This window comes from Melanotaenia boesemani, chromosome 5 (genome assembly GCF_017639745.1).
Source record: "Melanotaenia boesemani isolate fMelBoe1 chromosome 5, fMelBoe1.pri, whole genome shotgun sequence".
Lineage (NCBI taxonomy): Eukaryota > Metazoa > Chordata > Actinopteri > Atheriniformes > Melanotaeniidae > Melanotaenia > Melanotaenia boesemani.
The window spans coordinates 3,689,100-3,712,650 of NC_055686.1; the positions used below are offsets into that span (position 1 = coordinate 3,689,100).

At 40.6% G+C, this 23,551-nt stretch overlaps 2 protein-coding genes across 2 annotated transcripts; both read left to right on the forward strand.

Annotated features, from left to right (window-relative positions):
* The first annotated feature begins 1,308 nt into the window (after positions 1 to 1,308).
* On the forward strand, positions 1,309 to 16,355 carry LOC121640451. Its single transcript, XM_041986214.1, has 2 exons — positions 1,309 to 3,321; positions 16,345 to 16,355. The coding sequence occupies exon 1, from the start codon at positions 1,820 to 1,822 to the stop codon at positions 3,314 to 3,316; it is 1,497 nt and encodes a 498-aa protein (XP_041842148.1). The 5' UTR covers positions 1,309 to 1,819; the 3' UTR covers positions 3,317 to 3,321; positions 16,345 to 16,355.
* Positions 13,918 to 22,987, forward strand: LOC121640277 (low affinity immunoglobulin gamma Fc region receptor III-like). The gene is made up of 6 exons (XM_041985980.1): positions 13,918 to 14,053; positions 19,196 to 19,459; positions 19,539 to 19,781; positions 19,853 to 20,011; positions 22,503 to 22,567; positions 22,871 to 22,987. The coding sequence occupies exons 1-6, from the start codon at positions 13,918 to 13,920 to the stop codon at positions 22,985 to 22,987; spliced, it is 984 nt and encodes a 327-aa protein (XP_041841914.1).
* Positions 22,988 to 23,551: the final 564 nt, after the last annotated feature.

Genomic DNA, 23,551 nt, shown 5'->3' on the forward strand with positions numbered 1-23,551 from the left:
CTTGAACTTGTAGCAGAGATAGTAGCATATTTCTTAGGTTTTAGGGTTTTTTTTACATTTTCCATTCACCCTAGTCTCCAGAATAGCTTTGCTCATTTTCAGTTTAATGTTTGAAACGTGAGGTAATTGACCAACAGGCTGCTTAGTATCCATCAACCTGCAGACCTGGACTGAAATAAGCAACTTTTACAGCTAAGCAGCCTGCAGAGATCTTGTTGGACTTGTCAAACTGCTGTAACCTGCATAGAAAATCAGGCTACTAGACCCATTTATGTAGTTTGATAGAGGTCCGTGCCTGCTTGACGTCACTTCCTGTCATGAAAAGATCAGAAAAACTGCAAGACTGAGACGGACACGAGGTCGGATTCACAGACATAATTTGGCTGTGGCAAAACAGAGAAAGGACGGTGGCGGATTACAGACAGACAAAAGACTAACCGTGGTGGACAAGAGACAGGGTGGACAACGTCAGGTCGTGAGCTGAGAAGTATTCCCCTTGTTATGTTGTCGTTGGAAACTCTGGTGAGTTAAATGTTAAACTGAGAACCAGTTCGCTAGCAATAGTGGAGTAAAAAAAGTAATTTTATCTGCCATTGACTTCATGAAACCTGCTCAGTAAGGTCAAATATAGGTTTTGGATGTGTTTTCAATATTTTTCTGTTTTACTCGTACACTAAAATTTATGTTTAATGAGTTGAAAAGTCCGCTAGCATTATGCTAATGCAATGTGCAAGATGCTAACGTTATTAGCTGACTTTTGGTTGATTAAGTGACACGTTTTGTCACCCTGAAGATGAATAAGCTCGTGCTAAATCATTTAAAAGGTGCATTTAATTTAATGTCAGCAGAACAATTTGTATATATAAGTAATGTTATTTCAGAAATGTGTGGTTGATTTAGTATTTTAGGATGTTTCACTTTCTTTAGCGATTCATTTTGGTTGAATAATGAATAAACAGTTAAATGATAGCTGCATTCAAGTTAAAAGGAATACATAAAATGTGTGTCTGGAAGGAAATACTGTTGTTTACAGTAATTCATGAATAGTTCATTGCACTTTAAAAATTGTTACGATAAATAATGATTAATTTCATTGTGTGTATTACCATATTTGGTTATACATTTCATGCTGAGACTAAGAGAGAAGTTAATGAGATCTCATGTAGAATTTGTGACAGAACCAGATAATCTTAGTCCTGCAATTCCTGTGTAGGTTGTTTTTTTATTTGCTTCGGATGGTCTGAACTGTCAGATATGGATGGCGAGCCCAGCTCAGCGATTCTGAGGGCAGTCGGAGATGCGGTGTGGCCAGCCCAGAAGATCTTGGATCGTCTCAACATTCAATTGAGTCCAGATAAGACGCATACACTATTTATCTACCCGGGTAGCAACTATAGTGGACATTGGTAAAGGTCGTGTACACAGGTATACGCACAGAACTGAAACCATCAGCAAATTGAGCTCAATTTCAAGGGACTGATTTAATTATTTTTCTTTTACTTTGTGGCACCTTATTTTGTTTATTTTAAAGTTTAACAGAGCTGTTAAACATTTATGTATTTTTTTGGTTACTGTTAAAAGCATTAAAGTGCTAACTGTTCTAACCAACACCCGCTCCTTTGTGAGTATATATTAGGTGTAACTCCTATAGGACCTAGAGCGATGTGAGTATCTCCACCAAGAGGCAGGACAGAGGTGCTACACAAACTTGGCGAGCCAGCCAGGAGGAGATGAATGGTTGAACAGTTAACATTTCATTGCTTCATTGCCAAATATCAACATTGCTTAATTTCAAACTGTACTTATCATAAGTGGAATTATGGATGTCATTCAGGCTGAAAATGTGAAAGTGCCTAACTCTGTTTTAGTAGGTGGGCTAACTGGTGAGGAAGTAGACAATGAAGTATTTGAGTACTTAGGACAGATTGGTCCCATTGAAAAGATAGTCAAGGTAACCAGTTCTGAAACCCAGTTCAAAGGCACAGCCATTGTTGAGTTCAAGTCAGGTGAGCCTGTGCAGTTTCTGCAGGACTCTTTGCCTTGTAGCAGACCCACTAGTAACCCAAATGTTTTTAATGACATTCGATGTCTTTCTGATCTGTATGCAGCCAATAGAGGCTCAACTTTGACCCATGCTTATCTAGATGAACTGAAGGCCATTGCTAAGTTAAGTGGGGCAGACTTTGAAAAAGTTTTGCTGGATGAGCTGACCAGAATTCAGAAGTCTACTAAACAACTCCAGTCAGCAGAGCCGGCCCTGTTCAAAGCTGACTGTGGACTCCAGTTGGCGACTGACACAGTCACAGCTGAGACGATGACTAACCCGACCCAGACTCCTACCAAAGTGGTACTGCCTTTACCCAAGAAACAGGCCGTATACGTACCTTGTGAACAGCTGACCACTCCTGAGGTCCAGAAGGTGGTAGTTGAGCATGTCATCAGGAGCAGTGAAGTGATCTCCCAATATCATAGCCGCACAAAGCTCAGATGTTTCTCAGGGAAAATCCCTTGTCCTAGCATGGAGTCTGATTATGACACATGGCGTAGTAATGTTGATTTTTATCTTGGTGATCCCTCAATGTCGGACAAGGTCATTGTTAGAAAAATAATTGAAAGCCTTCTCTCGCCTGCTGCCCTTGTTGTGAAGCATCTTGGGCCTAATTCCAGTCCTCATGACTATCTCAGTCTTCTTGATTCAGCATATGGAACTGTCGATGACGGAGATGACCTTTTTGCAAAGTTTCTAAACACAAACCAAAACTCTGGTGAAAAACCCTCAAGCTACTTACAGCGATTGCAGACCGCCTTGACTAAAGTGGTCAAACGAGGTGGGATTGCTGCTATTGATGCAGAACGTCAGTTGCTCAAGCAATTCTGTAGAGGCTGTTGGAATAACAGCTTAATCACAAGCTTACAGCTAGAGCAAAAGAAAGATCACCCCCCCTCTTTTGCAGAACTGCTTCTTCTGTTGCATACAGAGGAGGATCTCCAAGCTACTAAATCCCATCGAATGAAACAGCACTTACGGTTTTCCAAAGCCAAAGTCCAGTCAAACCCCATTTCTGTTAGTGACTGTATTTCTGATGATGCTAACCTAATTGCAGCTGTAGCTCCACCCATTGCAAATAAATTAGAACAGCAAATTGCCATCTTGCAAGCTCAGATAGCTTCTCTAAAAACATCCTTGAGTAGCAAGCCAGACCAGTCTGCTAAGTCAAAGCAGAAATCGAAATCCAAACCAAAGGCCCTCACTGAACTGAAATCTCCACCCCCAGTTGAGTTTACTCCTGGGAGGAAGCCCCGTCCAGGTTACTGATATCAGTTTCTGTTATGGGACAGACAGGAACTGAATCAGTGCACACATGTCCCAAAATTGATTTATCACATTAGGCGTCTGTTAACACTCATAAAGTGGAACAACACTTTAAACTTCCAAGAGGGCTTGTTGGGAAGAAGTGTACTGCTAAGATCACAGTATCAGGAGTTGAATGTAATTGTCTTCTTGATACTGGGTCTCAAGTGACCACTGTCTCTGCTTCTTTCTATAACAGCCATCTCTCAGAGCACCCCATTAAACCACTTGATGATCTTGATGTCGAAGGTGCCAGTGGCGGAACAGTCCCTTACTTGGGTTATATTCCCCTTAACCTTAAGTTTCCAAAAGGGTTCGTTGAAAGTGAGCCTGAAATCTCTACTTTAGCATTGGTTGTTCCAGACATACGTACCAGCCACGATCTTCCTGTCCTAATAGGCACCAATGCACTTGATATCTTGTACGATGAACACTGTTATGGGAAAGACCCAAACAGTGTGGAAACCTGGCCATTACATGTTGTCTGTAAGTGACATAAACTGTGAAAAATCTATAAATGTTCTGTACTGTAAATGTTGTTCTATCCACATTTTGAGTTTAAATGTCACTAACTGCAGTTATAGGTTATGAAGCAGCTCAGAGAGAGTTTTTCTTTCTGGCTTCCAGATGTGCAAATACACAATGTGGATTTGGTGATCAGGAAATCAGAGACTGTTGAGGTCACTAACCGAAACCTATATTTTAGTTCTCAATCGTTCAGGTTTCGGCGTTGTTGAATTCTGTCCCGGAAAGCTTTTGTTTTCTTATTTTTTATTCACACCACAGAAGATAAGATAGGATGGTGTAATTTGATCTGGATATGAGCCTTTATATGGTGCAAGCTAATATATCTTTGTACAGCAAATATTTCTTGTCCTGGTATGACAGTAAAGATGCACTTCCTCTGCAAATTCCACTGTAAGGAGATTTCTATCAAGATGTGTCATCTACAGAAAGGTCAGAGCTAGAGGAAAAGAACAAAAAATGGCTGACCTGCCCAAAGACAGACTTCAGCCGGATATGCCACCATTCACACACGTTGGCACAGATTATTTTGGACCGTTTTTGGTTAAGAGAGGACGTTCTACTGTGAAGAGATACAGAGTATTATTCACATGTCTGACAACAAGGACAGTACATACTGAGATTGCTCATACATTGGACACCGACTCGTGTGAATGCAATGAGAAGATTTATCTGCAGGAGAGGTCAGGTATCTACAATACGTTAAGACATTGGCACTAATCTGTGGCAGCAGAACGAGAACTTCGCGATGACATACGACAATGGAATCAACACAAGATACCAGACACACTTCGTCAAAAGGAAGAAGAGTGGAAATTTAATCCTCCTACGGGCTCACACTTTAGAGGTGTTTGGGAAAGGCAAATTCAGTCAGTGAGAAAACTCATAAAGTCCAAACTCAAAGAGCAGACTGTTGATGATGAATCCTTACAGACACTAATGTGTGAAGTTGAAGCAATAATAAATGACAGGCCAATCACAACATCATCTGATGATCCGAACGACTTAGAAGCTTTGACACCTAATCACCTCATATTGCTAAAAAGGCAGCCGTTGCTGCCTCCTGGACTGTTTGAAAAAGAGGATCTGTATTCACGCAGAAGATGGAAGCAGGTACAGTACCTGGCCGACCTGTTCTGGAAACGGTGGGTGCGTGAATATCTTCCTCTCTTACAGGAGCGTCAAAAATGGACCCAAGTGAAACAGAATCTCACTCCTGGAGACATTGTAATGATTGTTGATGACTCTGCACCAAGGAATTCTTGGGTCGTAGGTCAAGTCATCCAAACCTTTCTGGACGCAAAAGGACTAGTGCACAGAGTGTTGGTTAAAACAATCAAACACTCTGGAAAGACCTGTTGAAAAACTCTGTCTTGTATGTGAGATGGACTCATAAAAACTCTTATGTGACACTCCAAAAAGGGGGTAGAAATCTGCACTTCATGTGTGTTTACGTATCCTGTATAGGTGGCTCCTTTGTGTTATTATGTGAATAATTGGTAGTCTTACTACCTCCCAATTAGGGGCCGGAATATGTAGGAGCCAAAATTGTGTTAAGGATAGTTAAGATGTTTGTAGTAGGTTACAGTGTATTTTGGTTATTTTTCTTGTACTTTGGTATCCATTGTCTTACACTATTTTTTGATGTTTGCTTAGTTGTAAATGTCCTATAGCACCTGAAGTAGGCATTACGTTTGCTCTCTGTGACAGACGGAAGAGCTATATTTTGATATTGGTGCGTGGATTGACAGGTGTGCTGAGGTACAGAGAAAAAGGTTTGTTGACCGTCACCAAGTTATGTTACTGACAAAAAAAAAAACGTTGCTACAGAAAGTGTTAACTGAGAACTGTTGTGAAACCCAGGAGAAGCTTGGATGTACCAACTGAAAGATACTTGGAACAAAGTAAAATTAAACCACAAACACGACCTGAGTCTCCCGTGATTTGTGAGTAAGAAAAGGTAACATATTTACGAGTCAAGCCAATCCAACCTCACCTGTCAAATAAAAGCGTGGCTTTAAAGTACTATCAGTTGTTGCCACTACAGTTATTATTATAATTATTATTAGCATATACCATTGCTGCTACCATTATATACTGTTATTATCAAACTGTTGCTTTTACATTATGATTATCATCTCACAACTGCCCATAAGTGTATCTATTCTATTTTTCCACTTTAAACACTTGATCTTATTGTGCTTTTTTTGTGTGTGTGTTTGTGTATTTTTGCATATTTTGTCTGTCTGTCTGTCTGTCTGTCCGTCCGTCCGTTTACAGTCCTCTGTCATAATACACATTTAAATGATTTCATATTGTTCAACAATTGCAAGTATTTAATTTTAAACCAACACAAAAAATACATATTTCAAAAAGAAGCTTCTTCATTCATATATTGTGTGAAACTAATATCGTTAAACATTTTTTTAAATTGCTTTAAATTTGGACATTCCTTGAGCTCCACATTCAACTTATTCCACAATTTTACTCCACAAACAGAAATACAGAAACAACTCCTCCTTGTTTTGACCCTTTTGACCTTATAATTAAATTTCCCTCTCAAAAGATAACCCCCTTCCCTCTCTGTAAACAGTCCTTGAATATTTGCAGGTAGTAATTTGTGTTTAGCCTTAAATAAAATTTGTATAGTGTGTAGATTAATAATGTCTTTCAATTTTAATAATTTTGACTGCAAAAATAATGAATTGGTATGGTCCCTGTAACCTACCCCATGGATGATCCTTATGGCTTTCTTTTGGAGAACAAATAGTGGATGTATTATTGTTTTGTAATTATTACCCCAAACTTCTGCACAGTAATTAAAATATGGAAGAACTAACGAGCAATAAAGAGTATCTAGTGATTTATGATCTAAATTCTGTTTTGCTTTATTTAATACTGCTAAACTTCTTGAAACTAATTTGTTCATCTATTATCAACCCTAAAAATTTTATTTTATTCTCTCTTTCAATCTCTACCCCATCCAACATAATTTCAGTCTGCAAATTTGTTTGATTTCTAAACACCATTATTTTGGTTTTCGTCAAATTTAATATTTTATTTCTATCAAACCATAATTTCATTTTTTTAATTCTATGTTAATCTCCTTTATTAACAACTGGAGATTACTGTTAGAACAAAAAGCACTGGTATCATCTGCAAATAAAAGCAGCTTTAACACATTTGTTACCGTACACACATCATTTATATAAAGAATAAACAATTTGGGGCCCAAGACTGACCCCTGTGGGACACCACAAGAAATGTCCAAACTAGTGGAGCAGATGTCCCCAAGCTTGACAAACTGTTTCCTTTCTTTCAGATAACTCTTGATCCAGTCAACTACCTTACCTCTAATCCCATATCGCTCTAATTTATACAACAAAATATCATGATTAATTTTGTCAAATGCTTTCTTCAGTCAAAAAATAATCCCATTGTGTGCGATCTTTTATCTAGTGAATTTGTTATATCTTCTATAGAATCTATAATTGCCATTGATGTTGCTCTATTTGACCGGAATCCATATTGATTTTCATGAAGTATTTTGTATTTTTCTGTGAATTTATCCAGTCTAATTATAAAAAGTTTTTCGAGAATTTTGGAGAATTGAGAAAGTAGTGAACGGGTCTATAGTTTGTAAATTGGTGTTTATTCCCAGATTTATACAGTGGGATTACTTTGGCTATTTTCATTTTATTAGGAAATATTCCACACTGAAATGATAAATTACAGATATGTGTGAAAGGTTTTGAGATTCCATTGATAACTTTCTTAACAACAGTCATATCAACACCATCACAATCTACAGAAGTTTTATTTTTACCCCTTCAACATTAAAGTAATTTAGCAGATGCTTTTAAATTACTTAGAGTGGTTGGGCAGAACCAAGGGTTGTTTCCAAGGATCATTTTTCATCTGTGGATGGGGGACAGATTCTCTGCCATCTGAGTTACAACAGCCATGCCAGCTTATAAATTGAAGTATCTAATTCTCAACATTTTATAATTAGAATTGATAAAAATTACATAGATGGGGATATATTGGGTTACAGCTTAAGCAGACTGCAGTTTGCTAAGAGTAGGGAATTTTAGACTCCATGTATAGACACACAGGTTTTATCATATAAGGCTCTTGAGGGCCTTAGAAACTGGCCATGACCATGTGTGTAAACATATGTGTTTCCACAGGATTGGTCACTTTAGGACTAAGGAATGTCTTTGTCTGAAAGGTATATAAGGATGCCTTACACATATTTTCAGGGGGGTTGGCCGGAGACCTCACAGAGATGCATTTCTGTTTAAGATGTCACTTTTTGTAATAAACTATCATTTTTAATGCATCAAGATGATGTCTGGAGCTCTTATTTTTACCTTATAATATAGGAGGAGTTGAAAATATCTGAAATTTCCCGCCTCCTCTTCAAGCGGCTTCTTTTTTTATAAGTTCTCTTTCTGCTCCCCCTTTCCTCTTTTATTCCATGAGTCCATCAGTAGGCTGCCAGCACCACGTTCCTCTGGCTCTCTGTTGTTCCACACAATCATTCTATTGGTGGGCGGGTGCCAGTTTCTGGAGACCATCAGCTACGGTGATTTTTTTTTATTATTTATTTATTTTTTTTCCCCAATTAGACTATGGACTACGATTCTGGTTAGGGAATCAAGACACTTGGAGAGAGAGATCTGCTTTTCTTGTCTAATAAAGATTGTTGGATTTTAATACATAAAATCATATTCATGTATGCATGTGCGGTCTGAAAAGAAAGACGATAAAATGTATTACAAAATGTTCAATAAACATTCCTAAATAAACTGCTCAGTGAGCATTGATTTCAAGGTTCACCACTAATATTCCTAACTTATGTGCAAACTGCTACTTAAAACAGCGTTACATCAAATGTGAACCACAGTAAATAATTCAACATTTCTTCTATTAACCAAGGATGGTCACAGTCACAACAATGAGCTGAGTTGCAGTGTTTAAAACAAATACTCGTCATTAAGCCATCAAAGGCAGAGCTAACTACTGCTGAAACAGAGGCCACTTAGCTAAACGCAAGCTCACAATATTTCCATGTAACACAAACAGGAATAATGATCAATTTATCCATAACTAAGAAGTGGAAAGGATGTCCTTGGAGGAGATGGAGTAAATGCTGAGATGTGAAGGTGCTGTATGAGTCAGCATGATGACATATCACCCAGAGGCCTTATGGGAGTCTTTCCTTCAGTGGGGGGTTTAGCTAAGACAGGAACCGTCATGTCGTTAATGCCGAGCTGTGCATCAAACTGATGAAGGGGCGGCTGTAGCTCAGGAGGAAAAGCAGTTATCTTCCAACCAGATACGTAGTGTAAAGCGCTTTGAGGGGTCAAACTGACTGGAAAAGGGCTTTATAAATACAAGTCTATTTACCATATTACAACCTGAACTCTGCAGACTTGATGGAAGAATAATAATAATGTTAATAATAACACCAGAGACCCGCGGTGGGGGGGTTCCAGGATGGTTGGATTAGGGTTAGAAATAACACAGAGACTGACCCACAAACACACACAGAGGTTTAGAGGTGCACCTCTACACACTGAGATATAAAATGTGTATTTACACACTTTTAAAAAGTTACTACATTGTTTCATGTGAAATAGAAAGAATACGAGCATCGTGTAGGAGTAAAGTTACCTTCAAGGTTATCTGCAAAGACATAGTTCAACAAGGCAAAGATGATCAGGGTCCCAGAGGGTACGAAAGATGAAGTCATCATCGTGGGACGTTGTTCAGGTTGCAGCTACTGATGGTTCCTGACATCAGAGGTCTGGACCTGGATCCATTAACGGTTTAAACAGAAATATGTCATAAATTAACAACACTGCAAAACAGTAACAAATGTGTTTAATTCAACTAAAAAGATGCATTTGAAAAGGTAAAGGAAACACATTTTGGATGGCAGTATTGAATAAATACCAAATACAAATTCTTTAACTGCAGCACTGTGCCAAGCTCTACAAACAAAAATACTGGTAAAACACTAGACAAAGAGCCAAAATGTTGTTTCTTCTGTCATTTGCAGCCACAGATTGCTTGTAAATTGACCAGTAAGTCAACCTTATTCTGGTGGACATGACAGACAGCAACATGGTTCTGTCTGTTTTGTGGACCAGAGACAAGTTTTGAGTCTGCAGAGGACACTAAAACGTCTTTCTGCCTCACAAGATGAAACAGGGACTACCAAAAGCAACCTGACCAGCCTCTGCACTGTCAGGCCAAACATAGAAAGCTGCACTGAAAGTGTCTCTGTTCAACTCTGGGTGTTTGTCAATGACTGCAGCATCAATCTTTCCACTCACAAGTGTCTCTTCCACCTTTTGCAAAGTCAGCAAGTCATCCTGATTAAATAGTTCACTGAGCTGTTCATCTACAACATCCAGGACTTTAAAGAACCCCCCTGCAGTAGTCCTTGCCACTTCTAGGCTGATGGGCCTCAGCTCCTTCAATGAAGGGTTTTGGGGGTCTGGCCTGTGGACGGTAATGGGTTTAACACCTACAGACTGAACCACAGCTGCAGCCTCTTCAAACAGAGTTTGGAAACTTGCCTCATCTCTTTTGGCCTCGAATGAGGTATTAACAACCTGGACAGCAGCCTTCATGCCAGCAATGGTTTCAGTTTCCTTCTGAAAAGAGACGTTCAGACATCCAAGCTCATGAATCACTGGTGAGGCAAGGATGAGACCCAAAACAGTTTGCCTTTCCTAAACTGTCCTAGCAGGCCATTAGCAGTAGATGCACTAACCTGTACTGGGACAAATCAGCTGTGATGGTTTTGCCTGCGCTGTTAATCTTGTTGGACACAGCAGGGGTTTTATTGCAGTGCGTGAAGGATTCTCTGTATGAGCTATTGCTGCATGGATCGATTTAAACGTCCCTGAATGAGACAAAAGGACTTCAAGCCGTTAGACCCAATCCACCGAATCTCTGATCAGAACGGAGGCTAAGCCAGCTTTCTGTGTGATTAAATTAGCTGCCCCGTCATAAGTCTGACCTGGTAAGCCACACCTTGGTAAGTTTAATCTCAGCAGCACATCTTTACTCCAGCAAGGTTTTTCCTGTTGTCTCAGAGACAGAAAACAAACCAATGAACTCTTCATGGGCCTCATTGTCAACATAAACCAGGTAAATACTTTCTGGTTCCTGCCCCGATGTGTCTTGTGTTCCATCCATAGTAACAGCACACTGAAGAACCGGTAGATCTCTGATTCTATCAGCTGTTCCACAAACAATATTGTTACTCATTACAGACAGAACTTCGTTCTGGATCTGTGGACTGATGGACTCTTTCTGGAACCTCTGCAACCGTTTGGCTAACATGACATCATCTCTGCCTTGTCTTTCAAGAGCTGATAGAAATGACCATTTTCATCCTCATGTATGGGATAAGCTTTGTGCCACTGGGGAGCGAATCTGAATTCTTTATATTTGAATTTGAATCATTCAATTTGAATCTGAATATGCCTGTTTGAATAATTGCTTCAAATGACCATATTTGATATTGAATCTTTGTTTTATTTTTATGTGTATTGTGGTAAAGTTGAAACTTTTGTGATTGACAAATTCAGATCTGAAATTCAGATCTGAAATACAAATTCAGATCTGAAATACAATGTTCCAGTCCCTATCCCCATCCCTGTCCCTGTCCGTGTCCGTGTCCCTGTCCCCCCAAATATTTTACTGAACTCACAGTTGTCCTCAGACAGTGCCTGTTGTCTCCTTGACGACAGCTGTGCATTTACAGGTGATTTTCTTGTGCAGCCACACAGACAGCATGTCGGTGTGTATGACTACTGTCATGTGCTCTAAACTTTTCAAAAGCTTTATTCCATGCAGTAAAAACATAAAATCCCCTTCTGCCCTGCATCATAACGTAACCAGGGAAATTCCTCACACCACCACTACTGGAAGGAGAGTTCTGTTTGACATAACTTGAGTATCAATGAATTTTGGGTGTGGCTGATGTGGCTCTGTCCTCCGTCCCTGGGCTTCAGTGTCTTCCAGCTGTCTGTCCCTGCTCTGAACACCCTAAAAGTAAAACAGTATAACGAACACAATGCTGCAACACTGCAGTTGTCACAAGCAATAATCCCAGTTTTCTCTTTTATCTGAAATGTTGTTATAAATCTATTCTGATAAGTTGTGTCCTCTGTGTTCTAATGCAGGTGAAGTATCACTGAATCCACCTCCTAAGACCGTTATACATTTTAACAACAGCTTACACCGTAGTGTAACCAGGTGGTTTAGAGTAAGAAATCAGATTCATTAGTGGGGCTCCTTTCAGCATGATTTCTATTAACTTATTTAACGAATCCCAGACAATAACCACACCTAAGCAAAAGGTTTGCATATACCATCTCACCCTTTAAGGCTATGTGAATAAGGTATATAAAAAACTGGAGTACTAGTTCAATCTAAAAATTATGTTTATTTTATTTTATAAAATCCAACTGCATTTATTTATGTTTCAACCTTCCCCTCATCAACAAATCACTTCACCCTTCATATAGATGATCACCCATACACATATATACATGGACACCTCATTACACGCTGGAATGTGATGCTGCATCACCGCCATATTGGATGGGCGTTGAAGTAAGAAAAACCCCTAAAAAATATTACTTTCCAACATTAAGAATGCGTACTAATTTCCTACACACCCTAATCGAGTGGGTACTCCTTTCCTACAAACTTAGAGTACTACCTCTGACTCCGTGGGTTCTTCTCTTCTCAGAGTGGACCGCAGGCCAGTGAAAAATAAACTACTTCTTTTCTATTTCAATTATTTATTGAATTACATAGTATTAGAAATGTGCAAGTCCGGTTACCTCTCCCTGATTAGTACAAAAACTGGATTCTGCTGCCAGCTACAGCCAGAACTCTCTCTAACTGATCCACTGAACCCTTAAATATTACAGCTCCTCCCCTTCCTATACAGAGTTGTTGCTGACTAATGCTGTCAAACTACTAATGTGACTAATGGGAGCCCCCCATTTGTTAGTGACTTTTTTTTTTCTGAAAAACAGGGGGGGGGGGGCTATTTTCAGGTCTCCTGAAACTGCCACCCGTTCACCAATAAAATGATTTGTGTTTATCAGTTTTCACCTTCAGGTGAGGTGAAGTTTTATTTTCAACACCACGAGAGCACGTAGAGGCAGAACAACAGAGAGACAGGAATGTGGTGCTGGTAGCCTACTAATGGACAAATGGAAAAATAGAGGTAAGGGGGAGCAAATAGAGAACTTAAAAAAAGGGGAGGGTGCTTAAACAGGAGGCGGGAAAAGCCAGAAATCTTCTGATATTTTCAACTCCTCCACCTGCAGTGGTGTCCAGTTACCCGCAACGTCACGTGAGTTAAAGTTTAATAAATGACTGATGCAGGAGGGGGAAAGCATGTTGTTTGGGGCAAACATTTATCTGAACATGATGATCATGGTAAAGATTCTCCATGAGCCTTTTATGTAGCTGTAATAATGAGCTGGTAGGATACTACCTTCTAAACTTTATTCTACTGGAAATGTTGTACTGGTTTGTTCTTTTATTATTAAACCACATCAGCCCAAACACACAACTACACATGGACATGCTACCGATTCTACACACCAGCTCATGTTTGGGCTTTCCTGGTATAGCCTGGATAAAATAAATAACTAGTTAGTTTTTTGTGTTGTATTAAACTAAAAGGTGGATATTTTAATACTTTGGCTGCTTGACTATAACAGTCTGTCCTCATATACTGTCCACATCTGTCCCTGTCCACATATACTGACCACATCTGTCCCTGTCCTCATATACTGTCCACATCTGAACATCAGAACATATCTAAAATTAAAATGTTGGAAACAAGAATTTAAACTAAAACAAAAACTGAAGAAATGGTAAAATGAACAGCAGAATTTGCTTTGTTGCAAGAAAGCAACATATTATATATATATATATATATATATATATATATATACTGTATATATATAATACAGTTGCCTGATGTGTCGATGATGGGGGAGGAGAACATGGCAGCAGAGTTCTGGCAAGAAGACAGCGACTGCGTTGATGAGCATGAGAAGGAAATGATGTTAGAGCCTTCTAAATGTGCTTTTCAGAACATTGAGGATGTGGCTGTTTCTGGAGGAGGTGGCAGATCGCCAGAGTTATCGACTGTATGGCGAATGCAGAGCATAAACAATAAAGGCCTTAGGACACAGGAATGTTTGATTATTTTTGTATTTTATATAATTGAGTATTGAATGACTCGCTGTTTATGCCATGATGGAAACTAAAAGGTAAGTTGGTGTGTTTCACAGACACAGCACAGCTGTAAATGGAAATAAAATAAAGTGTGGCTCAGGTTGGGGGAAAAACACATGGAAAAGATTAAAAGTCAGGGTAAATTAATCCAATAGTGCTGTACGGTACAGAAGAGAGATGTCAAAATATTGTATATTAGATGCTCTATGTTACTTTTTCTGTAAAATACAGAAACTAAAGTTTAGTTTTGTATTCCTTTATTTCCTTTATTATTTACTTCTTCTGAACATGTCCAGATAAAAGAGAACTGCTTGTGTTGTAAGCAAATCAGGTTTGTCTAATGTTGCCAGAGTACTTCCCAGAGCTTATATGAGATTAAAGGACTTTCTTAGTGATCCCATTGTTCTTGCAAGGCCAACCCATAGACATAGAACACACACACACCTCCGTTTCCGAAACCATTTAGACCTTCTGGTTCTCTGTATGTCTTTTTCTCCATGCAACAGTTTTATGCAGGGGAGGGGTGGTGAAAACCCTAAATAAATAAATAAAAGCAGCACAAACTAATTTTTTCCAGCACAAACCAGCACCAAGGATTGAGACCATTTTTGTTTAGTTTGGACAATGTGGGGGCTGGGTGACCTTGGATTGACCTTTAAAATATATTCTAATATCTTAAAAAACAAAGCAGCACCAACAAATTGTTTTCTGCACCAACCAGCACCAACGATCGAGACTGTTTATTCCACATCTTTGGCTACAAGGACAGACATGCAACAGACCAGTTCCATTTTAACACAACATGCTTTAAAGAAGCGATAAATGGCAGCGACACGCGTCTTACCAGCGAGGTGGGGCCGAGCATGTACCATTGCCAATCAACAACTTCTGGATTAAAATACCACGTTAACTCCACGCACTTCAAATATCCGACAATCACACTTCTCGGAGTTCTGCCCTCAAACATCTCAAACAGACCAGCGATGTACAAAAATATTCTGAGTCATCTGCAGAGGTTTAACTGCGCATGCTGGCAGGTCTGCCAGCAAGGAGTTGCAGTAGGCAATGCATGAAACCAAAGGGAACTGTAAAGTAATTTAGCAGAAGCTTTTAAGTAAATTAGAGTGGCTGGGGAGATGCACTGAGGGTTTTCTGCAAGGACCATATCTCTGCATGGGAGACGGATGCTCTGCCATCTGAGCTATCAGATAATGTTCCCTTTGTGTTTACAATGTCCTGCTGAAAGAAATTCAGTCATTACCTCTGAAACATCCTTATTTATTTTTTTCACTGTTTTGACATGAAATTGTGGGACAATAAAAGCTATTACAACCTGATTGACTGTATCCTGCGATGCAGCTATAAATAAGAATATTGATCTAATTCTCCACTGTTTATTATTTTGAGGGATTTTCTTTGCGAAATCATATGAGTGGATAGAAAATCTGAACAAACAAAAGTTTATAATGCAAATAATTTTATTCAGTGGCCGACATTAATATCTGGGCTTTTTGCTAAACTTAATAAAGGTCTCATTTACTTTCTGGGATTATAATATGCTAAATTCATAATCTGATTGTTGGAAAAAGAGGAAGAAAATGTGATCAAAAGCTATTAAATTCTACAAAAATTTGCTAATTCATGATGATAATGCCTAAAGACCTGGAAGTGAGGAAATCAGCAGTGATCAGAGCTGAAGAAGCTTCGAGGTCTCAAACATCCTCAAGAATAAAAAAAAATGTCCAGTTGTCTTTTTCTTAAACACACAAGGATCACGACCTGGATTACTGGCTTTCTGTTAGATGAGATGAGATGAGATGAGATGAGATGAGATTAGGTGAGGCGAGGTGAGATGAGATTAGGTGAGGCGAGGTGAGGTGAGATGAGATGAGATGAGATTATGTGAGGTGGGGTGAGATGAGATGAGATTAGGTGAGGTGAGGTGAGGTGAGGTGAGGTGAGGTGAGATGAGATGAGATGAGATTAGGGGAGGTGAGATGAGGTGAGGTGAGATGAGATGAGATGAGGTGAGATGAGATTAGATGAGGTGAGATGAGATGAGGTGAGATGAGATGAGATTAGGGGGGGTGAGGTGAGATGAGATGAGGTGAGATGAGATGAGATTAAGCGAGGTGAGATGAGGTGAGGTGAGATTAGGTGAGGTGAGGTGAGATGAGATGAGGGGAGGTGAGATGAGATGAGATTAGGGGAGGTGAGATGAGGTGAGATGAGATTAGATGAGGTGAGATGAGATGAGATGAGGTGAGATGAGATGAGATTAAGCGAGGTCAGATGAGGTGAGGTGAGATTAGGTGAGGTGAGGTGAGATCAGATGAGGTGAGATGAGATTAGATGAGATCAGATGAGATTAGGTGAGATGAGATGAGAGGAGAGGAGGTGAGGTGAGGTGAGATGAGATTAGGGGAGGTGAGATGAGGTGAGGTGAGGTGAGATGAGATGAGGTGAGATGAGATTAGGTGAGGCGAGATGAGATGAGATCAGGTGAGATGAGGTGAGATGAGATGAGATGAGATGAGATTAGGCGAGATGAGATGAGGTGAGATGAGATTAGGTGAGGCGAGATGAGATGAGATCAGGTGAGATGAGGTGAGATGAGATGAGATGAGATGAGATTAGGCGAGGTGAGATGAGATGAGATGAGGTGAGATGAGATTAGGTGAGGCGAGATGAGATCAGGTGAGATGAGATGAGATTAGATGAGATGAGATTAGGTGAGATGAGATGAGCGGATCAAGAAGGTCCCTCTTAAGCCATCGCAATGTGTTAAAGTTTTTTTTTTTAACTCATTTGCTGTACCGAGACTTCTGTACCAGGCTGACCACTGTGATGTGCCAGCTGCAACCTTGGCTAAGATGGATCTCATGATCGGTGGAGTCATCAAAGCCTGGTTACATCTAGCCCCATCTACTACTGATGGCCTTGTCTACTCATGCAATCAAGACGGTGGGTTGGGCATTGTGCACTTGGAGAGAATGGTCCTGACGATCCAGGCCAGGTGGATCTACCGGCTCTCGCAGTCGGAGGACGCCTTGACGCGGCGGGTCACCAAGATAAGAGTACTTTATTGATCCAGAGGGAAATTGTGCAGCATTTATACCAGTTATGAGGCAGAATCCATGGAATCAAAAGCAGCAATAAATCAGTAAATGCATCACTAGGGTCAGGTGCAAAGGGTTAGTGTGACACTACAGGACAATGTTTAGGACATTTCTGCTTTATACAGCCTGAGGGAGCAGGCCATGTGTCAGTTACTGTCTTTGCAGCAGAGGATGAAATGTTGCTCTGAAAGCTGCTTTGTAAGGACTTCCTGTCCATCAACGCCTCCTCAGATGTTTTCTGAACAGGACAAGTTTCAGGAAAGAAGTGCTTAACCACAAACATGATGTTAGCTAAAGGTGAACTCAGTACAGTGAGCAGACCTGTGAGCAGACAGGAAGCCCCATCTCTAGTCAGAGAGGAGGAGGGGGTTTAACTCGATATGACTGTAAGTCTACCAGAGCATTTCTTCTAGCACCCAGCAGCAGGATGGAGGAAGCATCTCCTGTGATCCGTAAGTACACGGTAACGTTAAAAAGACTGAAAGATTCTGTCTGTTGTGTTTTGGTCGTCCAGCTTGGTGAAGAAGCATCATCTGAGATGGTTTCCATTTCTCTCTGTTTGCTCGTCAAAGTAAAACCAAACAAGAAACAATAAAATCTGCATCAAACTGACTTTGATCTATTTCTCCTCAGTTCTGCTCTCGCTGCTGTGCTGCATAACGGTCCAAGGTTAGTTATCTTCTACCATGGTTTTCACCTCACAGCTGCTTTAAAACCCTATCATTTGTGTCCTGGGGAGGGTCTTCCTGCATGGACGGGGGTGCTAACTTAACATGATCCTACCAGTTCCTGACTGTTTATCGTCTCTCTGATTGTTCTGGTTATAACCTGTTGAAGCTTACAGGACATTGCAAATCTCAGTATATGGAGGCGTGGGTCTGAATGTGTATAAAAGCAGAGTTCTTCATCTCAGCTCTTAAAAGTTTCCACTGCAGGAACCAGAAGTTTAAAAAAAAAGAGTTTCCAGGAAATACATTTCTACCCTAAAAGGGCCCAGGTAGAAGCCCCGGAACCTGGCAGAGATGAATATCCCCACATAGCCTATAAAATCACTTTAATTTAAAAATTAATGGTTACTATCTGTTAACATTCAAAGTCAGACATTTATGTGTGAAGGTTCATAATAAACACGGAAACCGAGCTCAGAAAACTGTAATCAAGGTCAAGATTCTTCCAAGTCTGTTTGGTGATATAAGACACCAGTTTATGTGTAAAACTGGTGCAGTAACAATAAACACAAGCAGACAAAGAGGTGATATAGATAAATAATAATAAAATACTAATAAATAAATAATTCGTACATAAAACTACCAAACAGATGTTGTTTGGCAGTGACAGTGTAAACAGGAAGTGACTGAATATACTCATATACATATAAACCTGTTCCATCTGGAGTTGTTAGAGTAACACAGCAGCACCTACGGTGATTATAAAGGCATCTAATGGGGCAATAAAATGTCCTGTAGTCTTAGCACCACAGTGCCAGACAGGGACGTCTCTAGGATTTAAAAGAAGGGGCCTTAGCCCTCAAGAGATCACATAAAATGTTGCTCCTTACAGCTGCTGGTGAAATTATGAAAATAATTAGTTTTAAAAAAACGATGAAGAGCAGTTATTGTAGTTTGTAGTAACAATGTAGTATCCCAGATGTTCCCAGAAATTATAACTACTCCTGAAGGAGAGATGTTTTGCTTTCTTCAGGTTAGTTGAGGACAACCACTTCATTTAGCCTATAAAAGCTCAGCCTGGTGACATCATGCAGCCTAGTTTAATCCCATTACAACGTGTATGAAGTTAACGAAAAGATCGCTCCAGATTTGCTTTGCTAGAGAATTGATACCCAACCTATGAAATTATTCAGTGTAATTAAATAACGTAATAATGATGATTATCCCTCTATTCCTCCCAGCTCGTCTCACTGTCAGCCCCAAAATCTCTCAGCTGTTTGAAGGGGACTTTGTGTCTCTGGTCTGTGAGGAGGAGGACAGCTCTGCTGGATGGACGGTGATGAGAAACACCACCAGAGAGACCAGAACTCCTTGTGGAAGCTGTTGGGGAGAAGCAGCTGGTTCCTCCTGTAACATCAGTCACACTGTTGCATTTGATTCTGGAGTTTACTGGTGTGAATCCAGAGAGGGAGCAACCAGTAACAGCATCAACCTCACTGTCACTGGTAAGATCAGACTGTGGAGTTAGTGGTGATGAAGCTGTGTGGAAATGGATGAAATGCTGTAGTTTGTCTCTGTGTTGAGGTGGATCAGTGATCCTGCAGAGTCCTGTCCTCCCTGTGATGGAGGGAGATGACCTCACTCTGAGCTGTCAATCAAAGCCTCCCTCCAACCTCCCAGCTGCTTTCTATAAAGATGGCTCCCTCATCAGGACTGAGTCTACAGGTCACATGACCCTCCACCATGTTACCAAGTCTGATGAAGGTCTCTACAGGTGTAGCATCAGCAGTCATGGAGAGTCTCCACCCAGCTGGATCTCTGTCACAGGTGAGGAGCTTCACCCTCATTTCGACTAGTTTAATCCACAGTCACCTGACCAGGTGGGATTTTTTCTTCAGGTAAACCTACAACCACACCTCTGCTATTTTCTGTAGCTTCGCCCCCTGCTTCATCCTCCCTCCGTCTTGTGTACACTTTGCTCCTCCACCTGCTGGTATTCTGTCCATACTTCATCTCCACCCTCCTCATGGTGTCTTTATATCGACGCAGAAACACAGGTAACACTGGATTTATTATCATATTATACAACACAGTATGGAACTTTTCAGGGCGCATTCACACTGGTGCTGTTTGGTTCACTTTGAACTAACCCAGTCCGGTTCCGCTGATATTCGGGTTTGTTCAGAGAAGTGAACGCTCATTCGCACTCTGGGGCAAACCAAAGAGGCGAACACTGGTCTTCTTCTTGGACAGTGGTCGGGGAGTATCGCCCCCTAATGAGCAATTGTCGATTTGGTCCCTTTGAGTGAAGCGCAGTGTGAAAGCAAAGCAAACCAAACCAGTCATGTCCCCCACACTATCCTGGTGTGAATGAGCCCTAATAATTTTTGTGGAGAGAAATAATCAACTTGTCTCCATGGCAACAGCACCAACCCTGCAGACCGCCCAGAGAGGGGCTGAAAATGATGACATTGTGGTCGTGACGACTGAACATCACTTCTGAGCCCTTCTACATAAACGCAACGAAGCTTACTGTACTTTTTTTCCTTTCTTTTCTCTTAGTTGAACTGTACAGGTTTTAGCTCACATTAAAGGTGAAAAAAAAACGATTTATCGTGGTTTAATTTTACATCACAGAAACCTGGAATTTTAACGTGGGTGTGTCTGTGCCCACCACCAGCTGCTGCCAGTTGCTCTGCCTCCAGCGTGTCTCTGGGTGGATGCGATTTCTGTCTTTTTACTGTTTTTAATGTCATTTGAAGCCATTTGTAGGGAAGGCTCATCAGGTTGTCCAATGATCAGAAGGTTGGCAGTTTGAATCCCACTCTGCTAATCAACCTGATTTTGTAATTGGATTATCTGTGTTTTGATATGTACTGTGTGTATTAATACATCTGCTCTACATGCGTAGCTCAAAGAGCTACAGAAATCTAACCTGTTATTGTTTTATTACTCACAGCTGTATGGTTTTTCTCTACTGAAGACATTTTTATCTTTGGCCATGTAAGACCTGTCCACATGTACCTGTATAACCTCCTCGCTGCAGTGTGAATGCTCTGGTGATGTCTTCAGGTATCTTCAGTAAATGCTTTCCCACAAAGCCCACAGCTGTGACTGTCTCATTATTTTGTAATCAATGGATACTTCAACATCCACATCGACCTCTTCCTGAACCAACTACATCTACCAAAGAATTATTTCTTCAGATAAAGACTCTGCCTCTCTGAAATTGTCCTTTTATACCAGTCATGTTACTGCCCTGTTGCCAGGTAACCTGATTAGTTGTCAAACGCTCCTCCAGGTGTTTCTGGTTTGTACCAGTTACTTTTCCAGCCTTTTGTTTCTCCTGTTCCAACTTTTTACGGACGTGTTGCCACAGATTCACTATCAGCTCATATTTTCCATCACATGGTAAAATGTCTGTTTTATCACCTGACATGTTTATGGGAATAAAGTATGTAGGTGTATGTGTGTATTATCTTAAGACAATAAGTAGAATATCTCACTTTCTCAACATAAAAGGATTGTTTTCTCAAGATAACAGAATATTTAATGTTTTAGTTATTTCTAAAACTATGGTAAAACAAAGGTGGCTCTGTTAAAGTTCAGGAAGAGAACAGAATCACACGTATGGCGTAAAACACATCTTTCATTTCTCAGCTTTAATGTTTAATTAAATTATTTTTTCCAGCTAAAACTAGTGATTCATGATAATCTGTTTTCATTAGACTTTACACAGAAGTCCAGTTTGGAGAAATGCTAGTTTTCTGACTTTCAGCGTGAACTCTGTGACCTGTCGGCTTCCTTCTTCACCCACCAGCATTAAAAATCATTAGACATCCCATCAGCAGTGTTCCCATCTCAGAATGTAATCTGCTGTCTATGATGTTTCCATGGCAACATAGTCTCTTTTACATAGTCTCTTTTTGTTAATGGACATAAATATTGTGAGTCAGGTTACAGACTGAACCATTTGGCAGGTGAGAGGAGGTTTCAGGTTATAGTTGAGAAAAATAAGGCCAGTCTGTAGTAGATGGAGTAAAAACTGATGCAGTGTGTTTAACATCCAGCAGATGGCTCTGACTCTCCACCCAGATTCATGGGTTTACCTTCTCTCTAATCATCCCCATCTCTGTGATGTGAGATATTTTAATGGAGGTGATGTAAACATGGCAGGCGCTACAGCAGACTTTCAGGTAAACAGGTTTAAAGTGGATGCCGGACTTTCATGACCTCCAGCCGGAGGTAGAGGACGAATGCTGGCTGAGGAGAGAGTTTAGGGCTGAATGAGGTAATGACAGGGTCAACGAGGAGGGCCTCCTCCCTCTGCAGAAACTTCAATAAACACTCAGCTTTTCCTCCTCAGAGCTGCTATCACAGGAACTAAATGACGGGTTTCAGCCTCCACGTCCATAAACCGAGGAATCTGTCCAGCTCACAGTAAAGCACCAGGCAGCTTACTGGCTGATCCGCCCACATCTGAGGCTGCGCTCTGAAGCAGATGTTCAGCACACAAGTCACCACCCTCCTCTTCCTCTCTCCCTGCAGGTGAAGGTGGAGGGCTGAGGCGGAGCGTCTCCGCCTGCTCCTCCACCCAGAGGAGACTCATGGTGGTAAATATGAATGATTTTATCTGGAGGTTTTCAAGATCAGCTGCATATAGAGTCGGAAGAAAGCTGGAAGATGGAAGATGTTAATAGGAGATAAACTGGACCAGACAGAATATGGAACAAATCCAGGACCTGAGAGACGGATCTGGACCTTCAGCTGATCCATCTACTGTTGGCTGAAGCCTTATCCGAGATGGTCTCCATGGAAACGTGGCTGTCAAGAAGCCAAAAAAGGTTGAGGTATATCACATGACACAAGAACTGGACTGAAGATCAGTGGCAACTGAGCTGATGGATCCTCCTCAGAACCCAGACCTCAACAGGTCTGATCGAGGGACGGCTCTGGGAATCAAACTGCCAACCCTCCGGTCATTGGACGACCTGCTCTACCGCCTTAGCCACTGCCGTCCCAAACGTTACTGAAGCAGTGTGGCAACATCTGAACAGAGAACGGAACAAAAGAAACAGAAACATCCAAAGAACTTCAAGGATCCTGGAAAACCATTCCTGGAAAGGTCTTCAAGGATCCTGGAGAAGTGTTACTGAAGATCATGTTGAGGATTAACAGGATCTGGTTTAGCTCTGCCTCGTAACCTGGATTTATATTAATGTTTGAACATGTTAAATCAGTGTGAGGGGGAGGTAAAATGAAATCTGCTTAAAAACGTGTTTAAATAAGAGTCTGAGTGCAAGATGAAAAAGTGTTTTATTAAAAAAATACAAAAAGGTCAATTTCATCTTAACCTGCAGAATTAAACAGCCTCGGTTTTTGTCCAGGTTTCGTTGGGAGTGAAACAGGCGCTGAAGACAGAAAATATCTTTCTGGTGAGTTCGTTGCTTCATTCTCGTGGTTTTCCAAGAAAAAGTGTTGACAAAAGATCAGCAAAGAGAGAGTAAATCTGGGAATCAGACTCATAAATCTGATGGGTGAGTGGATCAGATTAGCATCCAACAGGGAAACAGAAGCGACACATCTGTCACCATCAA

Excerpts from the sequence above, each read along its gene's own strand:
- LOC121640451 (XM_041986214.1), top strand. The coding sequence starts at position 1,820 with ATGGATGTCATTCAGGCTGAAAATGTGAAAGTGCCTAACTCTGTTTTA.
- LOC121640277 (XM_041985980.1), top strand. The coding sequence starts at position 13,918 with ATGGGGGAGGAGAACATGGCAGCAGAGTTCTGGCAAGAAGACAGCGAC. Across the intron at positions 14,054-19,195 it reads TGTGGCTGTTTCTGGAGGAG|CTCGTCTCACTGTCAGCCCC; the intron begins GTGGCAGATCGC and ends TATTCCTCCCAG. Across the intron at positions 19,782-19,852 it reads CAGCTGGATCTCTGTCACAG|GTAAACCTACAACCACACCT; the intron begins GTGAGGAGCTTC and ends TTTTTTCTTCAG.